This window comes from Panulirus ornatus, chromosome 63 (genome assembly GCF_036320965.1).
Source record: "Panulirus ornatus isolate Po-2019 chromosome 63, ASM3632096v1, whole genome shotgun sequence".
Classification (NCBI taxonomy): Eukaryota; Metazoa; Arthropoda; class Malacostraca; order Decapoda; family Palinuridae; genus Panulirus; species Panulirus ornatus.
The window spans coordinates 1,710,518-1,722,583 of NC_092286.1; the positions used below are offsets into that span (position 1 = coordinate 1,710,518).

At 41.3% G+C, this 12,066-nt stretch overlaps 1 protein-coding gene across 2 annotated transcripts in view; it reads left to right on the forward strand.

The window, feature by feature from the left end:
- Nucleotides 1-12,066, forward strand: part of Sec71 (ADP ribosylation factor guanine nucleotide exchange factor Sec71) — a 399,392-nt gene that overhangs the window by 58,170 nt on the left and 329,156 nt on the right. For both annotated transcript variants that reach the window (XM_071656502.1, XM_071656503.1), the window contains exons 6-7: nucleotides 1,435-1,620; nucleotides 6,182-6,344. In XM_071656502.1, coding sequence (XP_071512603.1) covers nucleotides 1,435-1,620; nucleotides 6,182-6,344 — 349 coding nt within the window. The remainder of the gene's footprint in view (nucleotides 1-1,434; nucleotides 1,621-6,181; nucleotides 6,345-12,066) is intronic.

Below are 12,066 nucleotides of genomic sequence, written 5' to 3' on the forward strand. Positions count from 1 at the left end.
AGCTCTTCACCATTTCCATTTACAACACTGAACACCCCATGTATACCAATTATTCCCTCAACTGCCACATTACTCACCTTTGCATTCAAATCACCCATCACTATGACCCGGTCTCGTGCATCAAAACCACTAACACACTCATTCAGCTGCTCCCAAAACACTTGCCTCTCTTGATCTTTCTTCTCATGCCCAGGTGCATATGCACCAATAATCACCCACCTCTCTCCATCAACTTTCAGTTTTACCCATATTAATCGAGAATTTACTTTCTTACACTCTATCACATACTCCCACAACTCCTGTTTCAGGAGTATTGCTACTCCTTCCCTTGCTCTTGTCCTCTCACTAACCCCTGACTTTACTCCCCAGACATTCCCAAACCACTCTTCCCCTTTACCCTTGAGCTTCGTTTCACTCAGAGCCAAAACATCCAGGTTCCTTTCCTCAAACATACTACCTATCTCTCCTTTTTTCACATCTTGGTTACATCCACACACATTTAGGCACCCCACTCTGAGCCTTCGAGGAGGATGAGCACTCCCCGCGCGACTCCTTCTTCTGTTTCCCATTTTAGAAAGTTAATACAAGGAGGGGAGGATTTCTGGCCCCCCGCTCCCGTCCCCTCTAGTAGCTTTCTACGACACGCGAGGAATACGTGGGAAGTATTCTTTCGTATTTATGATAATTTATAGATGTTTGGCATTATCTGTACTGTTGTTCCTTACTTGGTGTTTGTAGGGAGTCACTGTTGTATTCTTTATCACTCCATGACTATTTTACTAAAATTTCTATTCATCAGATTCCAACAGGTTTTCTTGTTATTTGTAAAATGTATCAAGGTCTTTTTGCATTTTTTCCTTTTCTTTTTCTGATCTGATTTGCTCACTTTTACTCACATGCCATTTGCAAAATATATGATTATACTTTCTTTTATTTTTCTGTGTCTGATACTATTACTGATGTTATCAGAGCTCAAACCATTCCCTGTGTTTCTCCTCAGAGAAAATCCACCTCTTCAGAAATGGTTCCATTTGCTAAGAGGAGGAATAAGAGAGGACTTTTATCCGAGATGTTCTGAATGTTTAGGATAAATACGAAAATGACATGTGAAGTAGCTGTTGATAGGATTCCACAACAAATTATGATGTAGCAGTATATGTAGTGAATAGATGGGTCTAGAATTATTAAACTGATACACTTTGAGTGTGTTCATTATGTAGGGTGTTTAGAGAACGTAGGGTATTATAGAAGGACAAAGTTTGGCAACATGCTGTGAGTAAAGGAGGGGGATTTAATGCTTAATGGTGCATTATAGAGGTATTTACACTTGGGCCACCCCACTTATATTCTAGTTATTTAGATAATTGAATATCAGCTTTAGGTTTTTCTAATATTTGTGCTAGATTGCTCTTGTAATATGCTTGATTTCAACAGATAGATGATGCAGCTGTAGAGAATGGACGTGAACACAGCTGTAGTACAACCTCAACCAGTAGTGTTGGCAGTCAGTTTGCCCCAAGAGAGAATGGCCAACAGGAGCCTCTTCCCTCACAGAATCCCCTTATGCAACAGGATCCTGGGGTCCCACTCACTGATAGTGCAACAATTGATTCCAGAATGGTAGAACTAATTTTTTGTACTGTTTTGGTATTCTTACTTCAGTTGATTCCAGAATTGTTGACAGTCTGATTTTGTATACTTTTTGATATTAATGCCATTTGTTGGTGACTGATTCTGTATATTAGAAGCCATGAGATGATACAACTTATTAAGGATGTTGAAGGTGAAGGAATATTGCAATCCTGCAGACTGTGTTGATGTCTGTTGACAAAGGTGAAAGAGATATGCATGAAGTAAGCTCTGACACTTGGGAGTCAGTCATTCATATTAATGTTTCAAAAGTGCTTGACCATTAGGTATTCATCTTATGGCCATACACTTCCTCAACATTTGCTGGTCCCCTTTGACAGCCTTACCTCTCTCAGGTTACAAGACCAGGTTAACGTAATCGGTTTTCCATCATCTTATGTATGTTTGTTACTTGAGTACTTGTGTGTCATAGAAGGTGACAAATGGGTGCTGGAGCAGGGGGCTCTAAAACTTCCTCCTTATACATCCTTTTTGAAAGCTCAGGCTGGGGTGTCTGAATGTGTGTGGATGTAATCAAGATAAGAAGAAAGGAGAGATAGGTAATATGTTTTTGGAAAGAAACCAAGATGTTCTTACTCTGAGTGAAATAAGCTCAAGGGTAAAGGGGAAGAATGGTTTGGAAATGCTTTAGGAATAGAGCCAGGGGCTAGTGTGAGGGCAAGAGCTAAGGAAGGGATAGCAATGCCCCTGAAGGAGGAGTTGTGATAGTGCATGAAAGAGTGTGAAGAAAGGAGTTCCAGATTGATTTGGGTAAAAATGAAAGTTGATTGTGAGAGATGGGTGATTTTTAGTGCATAGGTTCCTGGCCATGAAAGGGAAGATCATAGGAGTCGAGTGTTGTAGGAGCAACTGAGAGTGCCAGCAGTTTTGATGTAAGAGACTGGGTATTAGTGATGGGTAATTTAAATGCTGGCCTAATATCCCTTGAATTTAGAAAATTAGAAAGTAAGTTTTTTAACTTTCTAAAAGGGGAAACAGAAGAAGGAGTCACGCGGGGAGTGCTCATCCTCCTCGAAGGCTCAGATTGGGGTGTCTAAATGTGTGTGGATGTAACCAAGATGAGAAAAAAGGAGAGATAGGTAGTATGTTTGAGGAAAGGAACCTGGATGTTTTGGCTCAGAGTGAAACGAAGCTCAAGGGTAAAAGGGAAGAGTGGTTTGGGAATGTCTTGGGAGTAAAGTCAGGGGTTAGTGAGAGGACAAGAGCAAGGGAAGGAGTAGCACTACTCCTGAAACAGGAGCAGTGGGAGTATGTGATAGAGTGTAAGAAAGTAAACTCTAGATTGATATGGGTAAAACTGAAAGTTGATGGAGAGAGATGGGTGATTATTGGTGCATATGCACCTGGGCATGAGAAGAAAGATCATGAGAGGCAAGTGTTTTGGGAGCAGCTGAATGAGTGTGTTAGTGGTTTTGATGCACGAGACCGGGTTATAGTGATGGGTGATTTGAATGCAAAAGTGAGTAATGTGGCAGTTGAGGGAATAATTGGTATACATGGGGTGTTCAGTGTTGTAAATGGAAATGGTGAAGAGCTTGTAGATTTATGTGCTGAAAAAGGACTGGTGATTAGGAATACCTGGTTTAAAAAGCGAGCTATACATAAGTATACATATGTAAGTAGGAGAGATGGCCAGAGAGCATTATTGGATTATGTGTTAATTGAAAGGCGTGCAAAAGAGAGACTTTTGGATGATAATGTGCTGAGAGGTGCAACTGGAGGGATGTCTGATCATTATCTTGTGGAGGCAAAGGTGAAGAATTGTAGGGGTTTTCAGAAAAGAAGAGAGAATGTTGGGGTGAAGAGAGTGGTGAGAGTAAGTGAGCTTAGGAAGGAGACTTGTGTGAGGAAGTACCAGGAGAGACTGAGTACAGAATGGATAAAGGTGATAACAAAGGACGTAAGGGGAGTGGGGGAGGAATGGGATGTATTTAGGGAAGCAGTGATGGCTTGCGCAAAAGATGCTTGTGGCATGAGAAGCGTGGGAGGTGGGCAGATTAGAAAGGGTAGTGAGTGGTGGGATGAAGAAGTAAGATTATTAGTGAAAGAGAAGAGAGAGGCATTTGGACGATTTTTGCAGAGAAAAAATGCAAATGAGTGGGAGATGTATAAAAGAAAGAGGCAGGAGGTCAAGAGAAAGGTGCAAGAGGTGAAAAAGAGGGCAAATGAGAGTTGGGGTGAGAGAGTATCATTAAATTTTAGGGAGAATAAAAAGATGTTTTGGAAGGAGGTAAATAAAGTGCGTAAGACAAGGGAGCAAATGGGAACTTCAGTGAAGGGGGCTAATAGGGAGGTGATAACAAGTAGTGGTGATGTGAGAGGGAGATGGAGTGAGTATTTTGAAGGTTTGTTGAATGTGTTTGATGATAGAGTGGCAGATATAGGGTGTTTTGGTCGAGGTGGTGTGCAAAGTGAGAGGGTTAGGGAAAATGATTTGGTAAACAGAGAAGAGGTAGTAAAAGCTTTGCGGAAGATGAAAGCTGGTAAGGCAGCAGATTTGGATGGTATCGCAGTGGAATTTATTAAAAAAGGGATGACTGTATTGTTGACTGGTTGGTAAGGTTAATTAATGTATGTATGACTCATGGTGAGGTGCCTGAGGATTGGCAGAATGCTTGCATAGTGCCATTGTACATAGGCAAAGAGTGAGTGCTCAAATTACAGAGGTATAAGTTTGTTGAGTATTCCTGGTAAATTATATTGGAGGGTATTGATTGAGAGGGTGAAGGCATGTACAGAGCATGAGATTGGGGAAGAGCAGTGTGGTTTCAGAAGTGGTAGAAGATGTGTGGATCAGGTGTTTGCTTTGAAGAATGTATGTGAGAAATACTTAGAAAAGCAAATGGATTTGTATGTAGCATTTATGGATCTGGAGAAGGCATATGATAGAGTTGATAGAGATGGTCTGTGGAAGGTATCAAGAATATATGGTGTGGGAGGCAAGTTGTTAGAAGCAGTGAAAAGTTTTTATCGAGGATGTAAGGCATGTGTACATGTAGGAAGAGAGGAAAATGATTGGTTCTTAGTGAATGTAGGTTTGCGGCAGGTGTGTGTGATGTCTCCATGGTTGTTTGATTTGTTTATGGATGGGGTTGTTAGGGAGGTGAATGTAAGAGTTTTGGAAAGGGGGGCAAGTATGGAGTCTGTTGTGCATGAGTGAGCTTGGGAAGTGAGTCAGTTGTTGTTCGCTGATGATACAGCGCTGGTGGCTGATTCATGTGAGAAACTGCAGAAGCTGGTGACTGAGTTTGGTAAAGTGTGTGAAAGAAGAAAGTTGGGAGTAAATGTGAATAAGAGCAAGATTATTAGGTACAGTAGGGTTGAGGGTCAAGTCAATTGGAAGGTGAGTTTGAATGGAGAAAAACTGGAGGAAGTGAAGTGTTTTAGATATCTGGGAGTGGATTTGGCAGCAGATGGAACCATGGAAGCAGAAGTTAACCATAGGGTGGGGGAGGGGGCGAAAATTCTGGGAGCCTTGAAGAATGTTTGGAAGTCGAGAACATTACCTCGGAAAGCAAAAATGGGTATGTTTGAAGGAATAGTGGTTCCAACAATGTTATATGGTTGCGAGGTGTGGGCTATGGATAGAGTTGTGTGCAGGAGGGTGGATGTGCTGGAAATGAGATGTTTGAGGGCAATATGTGGTGTGAGGTGGTTTGTTCGAGTAAGCAATGTAAGGGTAAGAGAGATGTGTGGAAATAAAAAGTGTGGTTGAGAGAGCAGAAGAGGGTGTTTTGAAATGGTTTGGTCACATGGAGAGAATGAGTGAGGAAAGATTGACCAAGAGGATATATGAGTCAGAGTTGGAGGGAACGAGGAGAAGTGGGAGACCAAATTGGAGGTGGAAAGATGGAGTGAAAAAGATTTTGAGTGATCGGGGCCCGAACATGCAGGAGGGTGAAAGGCGTGCAAGGAATAGAGTGAATTGGAACGATGTGGTATACCGGTGTCGACGTGCTGCCAGTGGATTGAACCAGGGCATGTGAAGCGCCTGGGGTAAACCATGGAAAGTTCTGTGGGGCTTGGATGTGGAAAGGGAGCTGTGGTTTCGGTGCATTATTACATGACATTTAGAGACTGTGAACGAATGGGGCCTTTGTTGTTTTTTCCTAGCGCTACTTCGCACAGATGAGGAAGGAGGGTTTTGTTATTCTATGTGTGGCGAGGTGGCGATGGGAATGAATAAAGGCAGACAGTATGAATCATGTACATGTGTATATATGTATATGTCTGTGTGTGTATATATATGTATACATTGAGATGTATAGGTATGTATATTTGCGTGTGTGGACATGTATGTATATACATGTGTATGTGGGTGGGTTGGGCCATTCTTTCGTCTGTTTCCTTGCGGTACCTCGCTAACGCAGGAGACAGCGACAAAGCAAAATAAATAAATAAATAAATAAGTTTTTTGAGACTTAAGTATGTAGATGCATAAAAGTAGTGTCTAATTTTTTTATTTTATTTTTAATGGAAATCAGGATTTTAAAACATGAAAACTGTAAGCTGAAGACATATTTTCTTACAGAACTCGTGTAATGGATTGCAGAATGTAGCAGATGAAAAACTTGAAATGCCAGTGCCAAATGGCTCAGCAATAATTCTGGAGCCACCACCACCATTATGTCACCTCTCCTCACATCAAATTGCCAAAGAACTAGTTGATGATATTGTGAATCAGGCATTCACAGGTGGGAACAGATAGTTTTTTAAGGCAAAAGCACTGTAATCTTTTTTCCCTTGGTGTCTTAGTTTAGTACACCTGCTGATAGTATACAGCTAGGTGGTTTATGCAAAATGCCCTCCATCCACCACTGTGATTGGGAATTTTCAGACTTTAAAATGATGTTCCTCTTTTGCATGTTTTCCCTTTCTCTCTCACCGTCTTAATGATATTTCCCATAACCTGTTTCTCCTAACCTCATTAGCATGGTTGATCAGTTATTTTATGCACATCTTGGCTGTAGCTGTGCAGAGGAGGGTGAATTTGTTAGAAATTAAATTTTTGAGGACAATGCTGGTGAGATGGTTAATTGAGTTGGTAATAAAGGGTTTAGAGAGAGGTATGGAAATATGAAGAATGTGGTTGAAAGAGTGGAAGAAGGTGTTCTGAAATGGTATGGATATATGTTGAGAATGAGTGAAGAGAGGTGACAAAGAGGAATATGTGTCACAAGTGGATGGGACAAGGGGAAGTTTGACCACATTGAAGACAGAGGTAATAAAGGCCCCCAAATGCAAGAGGGTGAAAGGCATTCATAGGATAATGTGAATTGGAACAGTGTGGCATACAGGGGTCAATATGTTGTCATTGTACTGAACCAATACATTTGAAGTGGTTAGAAGAAACCATGGAAAAGCCTTAGGGGTCTGGTTGTAGATTGAGGGCTGTGGTGTTGGTATATAGCACAAGACAACTAGAGTGTGGATGTGAGTGAATGTGGCATTTCTTCTTTTCTTCCTGGTGCTACCTTACTCGTGTGGGAAATTGTGAACAAATATGAAAAAGAAAAATTTGTTGACCACTTGTCTCCTCCATTATGGAGTCCACCCTATGTTGACAAATCCTTCCGTAATACTGTAAAATTTCTAATTTCATCACTCTTCTCTTTATGTATCATCATGTCACATTCACATCATAACAAGTCTATCTTATGCAAAAATTTAGACACTGTTTTACTGTTTTAGACTTGTGTGGCAAAAAAGTTCAGTAGAATTGGATATACCAGTTCTTATAGCAAACATTGTCACATCTGACAGTTCACATAATTCCTTCAGTTACTTTACTTACAATTCACATAATTTCTTCAGTTACTTTATTTACCATTGCCTGTTGAAGTTTAAAAAAGCTTTGTCATGTTTTCCTTAATTTCATGTTCATAAATGGTAGAACACTGTTTAGGGAGAATTTTTAATTATGAAAAAGTCACTAGTATGAATGCCATTTTGGAAAAGGTGAAGTGTTTCTCCATTTTCCAAATTCTTTTTTTTTTTTACCTATTGTTACGAACTCAATACTTATTTGAGCAAGGTCGCCAGTAACATATATATGTTACAAATACGATACTGATCCTTGTCTTGCAAGGACATTAGATTTGTTGTTTTACAATGGGATAACACTATCTGAAAGTTATGGGATTGAATTAAAGACCAGCATTACATTAAATCTACTTATAATGAAAGAATTCAAGTGTACAAAGATAAGCACATAAATCAGGCATGAATATTTACGTTAACACTGAACATGAGTTTAACATTGAACATGAGTTAACATTGAACATGAGTTAACATTGAACATGGGTTAACATTGAACATGAGTTAACAGTGAACATGAGTTAACATTCCAGATAAGATTTCAAGCCAGGAGATCTCTTTCTTTTATGACACTTTGTTTGATGACATTACACTTAGTTAGACCTGATGTGACACAGTAAACATCATCGTTACACTTAGCTAAACCTGACGTGACACAGTAGTAACAGGCTTACAGCACAGCACTCGGGTGACGGGCTTACAGGCTTACAGCAGCAGGGACCACTTACCAAATCTCAGCGGGTGTCATGGGTATTTATTACAGTAAAGACAAGCGTTCGCCCTGCTAGCTTATAACGCTACCCTTGATTGGCTTTAGGACTAACAGCAATTCTGATTGATTGGAGGGTCCTAAAGTCTCTGTGTAGTCCACACTCCTTGGTCCTTCTTGTTTTCGTCAGCAGCAATGATATATGGGATGACATACCCCACAGCTGACCCCACGCCTTGACCTGACACCTCTGATGAGGGTTCGGGTGGTGGAGGACTGGCCAACATCTGCTTCAAAACAGAATCATTAAGCCTAATGCTTGGTGGGAAGACATCACTCCTCGCCCTGATAAGGAATAGCAACAACACCATACACAAGGACACACACATGCTATATACACGAACATGTGGGCAGACGCACACACAGGTTCGTAACACCCCTCTCCTTAAAGGAGAAAATTCTTGGAAGAGGAATTTTCTCACCTTAAGAGCGGGATAAACAATCAGCTAACACATTATGTGTGCCAGCAATATGGTGAATATCTAAATTATACTCTTGAAGGAACAAGGCCCACCTAGTTAACCTTTGATTCTTATCTTGGAACTTATTAACATACTTCAATGGGTGGTGATCGGTATACACCCTGATGACATTGCCTGAAGGACACAAATAAACATGAAAGTGATGCAATGCTAATATTAAAGACAAAAGTTCCTTCTCCATGGTGGCTATCCGTTTGGGGCCTGCAAAATAAAGCAGTTGAAAAGTAGGGTTCCTAACTGAAAAGAGAGGCTGTTTCACACTGCTAATTCTAAATAGATCTGACATCTTTCTTCAATAAATTTGTCAAGGGGGTTGCAACTGTGAGAAAAGGTACTAATAAACATTCTGTAATACACAACTATACCCATAATACGTCTCAGTTCTCTCCAAGATCGGGGGGCACTCATCTACGGGCTAATACTTAGACCCTTACGGTCGGTGGAAGGAGGGGACTGACAAACCTCTGGCAAAACTCTGGGTACGTTGACAGGAGGGCAGACCTTTTTACCCGTCGCTTCCCAGGCAGGTGCTAAAGCTTCTCCTGCGTCCACATCATGGCTTCATCCCTCACCGACTGACAGCAAGGCGGACCTCTGCACACGTTGTTTCACCTCCCACTTCATGTTTGAGCCTCCGTCTTCTTAGGTCTCCGAGGCATTCGCAGCTACGTCGTCAACTTCATCACATGGCTCTGTCAAGCACCTCTGGACGTAGGATGATGCAGACTGGCACCGTCGGTTCAAATGGGGAGGTCACTACTGAGATATGGTTTAAGCATGTTGACGTGGCATACTATCTGACATCTGCGCCTATCGGGGGTAGAGACAAGATAATTTAAGTCCCATATGCTCCGGAGAATGGTGTAGGGACTCTGAAAACAGACAGCCAATGGTTGATCTGGCTGCTGTAGTAGAAGCCACACCTCGTTACCCGTCTCTACACTTCTCAATCGAGACCGTCTGTCAGGCCACCTTGTCCTTCGTTCCTGAGTCTCTCTTGAATGGGCGCAAGACAAATCCTTAGTCTCACCCACTGACTCTCGTACGGACTTGAAACTAGCACAGGAGGTATCACACAGCTTCTCCTCGCTAATTTCATCCTCAGAAGACGTCCTCAAGCACACGGCCTGCCGTGCCAGCTGTCATAGACGTGGCACCATCGTGGTTGTAGACTATCTCTGGTACCTCTTCATCAAGCTGCACTGCCTCCATGGACTCCACCGGGCCTGTAGGCAACACCGGCACTGGGTTCATCTTCCCACCCGCTAGGTCACTGCCTAACACAAAGTCCATGTCTAAGACAGGCAATATATCTACAATCCCTACAAGGTCATGGTCCATGAAGAAATCTATTTCAGCCCTTACATCGACTAGTGGAGCTTCCTTGGGACCCGACAGTCCATCTAGCAAGACTCAGTCTCCAACCTCTTCTCGTGGCACCAAGCCATCCAACATCAGGGACTGCGGCGCACCAGAATCCCGTAATACGTCACTTTTTGTCATACTCCACATGTACTAACACAGCCCTCAGACAGGAACGCATTGTAGTTCCCACAAAACGGATCCTATGATAAGGACAGATTAATCAACAGTCTCGCAACCCCTTGTTTTCCTAAGAGCAGAAATAGCCTCACCTACTTTACTAAATCTAAATGGCCCAAAAATTAAGAAGAGACTCACGGGCCTACATTCTAAATTTAAAAACAAAAATAAGAATTCTTCTGTCAAATTTTGTACATTTAATGAGCAAATGATTGGGGATATATAACAGGAGAAAACAGCAGAAGGTCAAGAGGAAGGTGCAGGGGTTGAAAAAGAGGGCAAATGAGAGTTGTGGTGAGTGAATATTAGTCAACTTTAGGAAGAAAGATGTTTTGCAAGGTGGTTGATTATGTGTGAAAAACAGAACAAATAGGAACATCAGTGATGGGGACAAAAGAGGAAATGATAATAGGTAGTGTTAAGTATTTTGAAGAACTGTTAAATGTGTTTGATGATAGCATGGCAGATGTAGGGTGTTTGATCAGGGTAGTATACTACATGAGAGTCCTGGAGAGTGGTCTAGTGAAGAGAGAAGAGGTGGTGAAAGCCTTTGCTAAGATGAAATGTGGCAAGGTAGCTGGAATGGATGGTATTATAGTTGAATTTCTTAAGATGAGGGGTGACTGTTGTTGATTAGTAAGGATTTTCAGTGTATGTATGTATGTATTATAGTGAGGTGCCTTAAGATTTAGCAGAATGCATTTATAGTACCATTTAATTGTAGAACGGGAAGAGGAACAAAGATGAATGTTCTAGCTTCAGAGGTATAAGTTTGTTTAATGTACCTGGTAAGTTATATGGGAGGGTAGTGATTCAAAATGCAAAGGCAGATACAGTTCAGATTGGGGAGGAGCAATGTGATTTTGTAAGTGGTAGAAGATGTGTGGATCAGATGTTTGCTTTAAAGAATGTTTATTAGAAATACTTAGAGAAATGGTTGGATTTATATGTGGCATCTATGGCTCTGGAGAAAGCATATGGTAGAGTTGATAGAGATGCCTTGTGGAATGTTTTAAGAATATACAGTGTGGGAGGAGAGCTCCTGGAAGCAGTGAGAAATCTTCATCAAAGGTGTGAGGCATTTATATGAGTAGGAAGAGAGGATAGTGAATGGTTCTAAATAAAGGTTGGTCTGTGGCAGGGCTATGTGATATCACCACAGTTGTTCAGTTTGTTTATGAATGGGGTGTTCAGGGAGTTGAATGCAAGAATATTGAAGAGAAGGTGAGTGGATCTTAAGAGGGCCTAGGAAGTGATTCAGTTCTTGTCTGGTGATGATATGGCACTGGTGGCAGATTCAAGTGAGAAACTGCAGAAGTTGGGGACTGAGTTTGAAAGTTTGTGTGAAAGGAGAAAATTGAGAGTAAATATGAATAGAATCAAGGTTATTAGGTATAGCAGGGTTGAGGGACAGGTTAGTTAGGGTATGAGTTTGAATGAAGAAAAATTAGACAAAGAACAACCCATCAACTCATTATTTATATTTATTTATTTTTATCATACTTTGTCACTGTCTAAGGCGTTAGCGAGGTAGCACAAGGAAACAGATGAAAGAATCGCGCAACTCATCTACATACACACATATATACATACATGTCCACACACGCACACATACATACCTATACATTTCAACGTATACATATATATACATACACAGACATATACATATATACACATGTACATAATTTAGACTTGCTGCCACCCTGCCACACATGAAATGACAACCCCCTCCCCTTCATGCGTGCGAGGTCGCGCTAGTAAAAAACAAAGGCCACATTCGTTCACACTCAGTCTCTAGCTGTCATG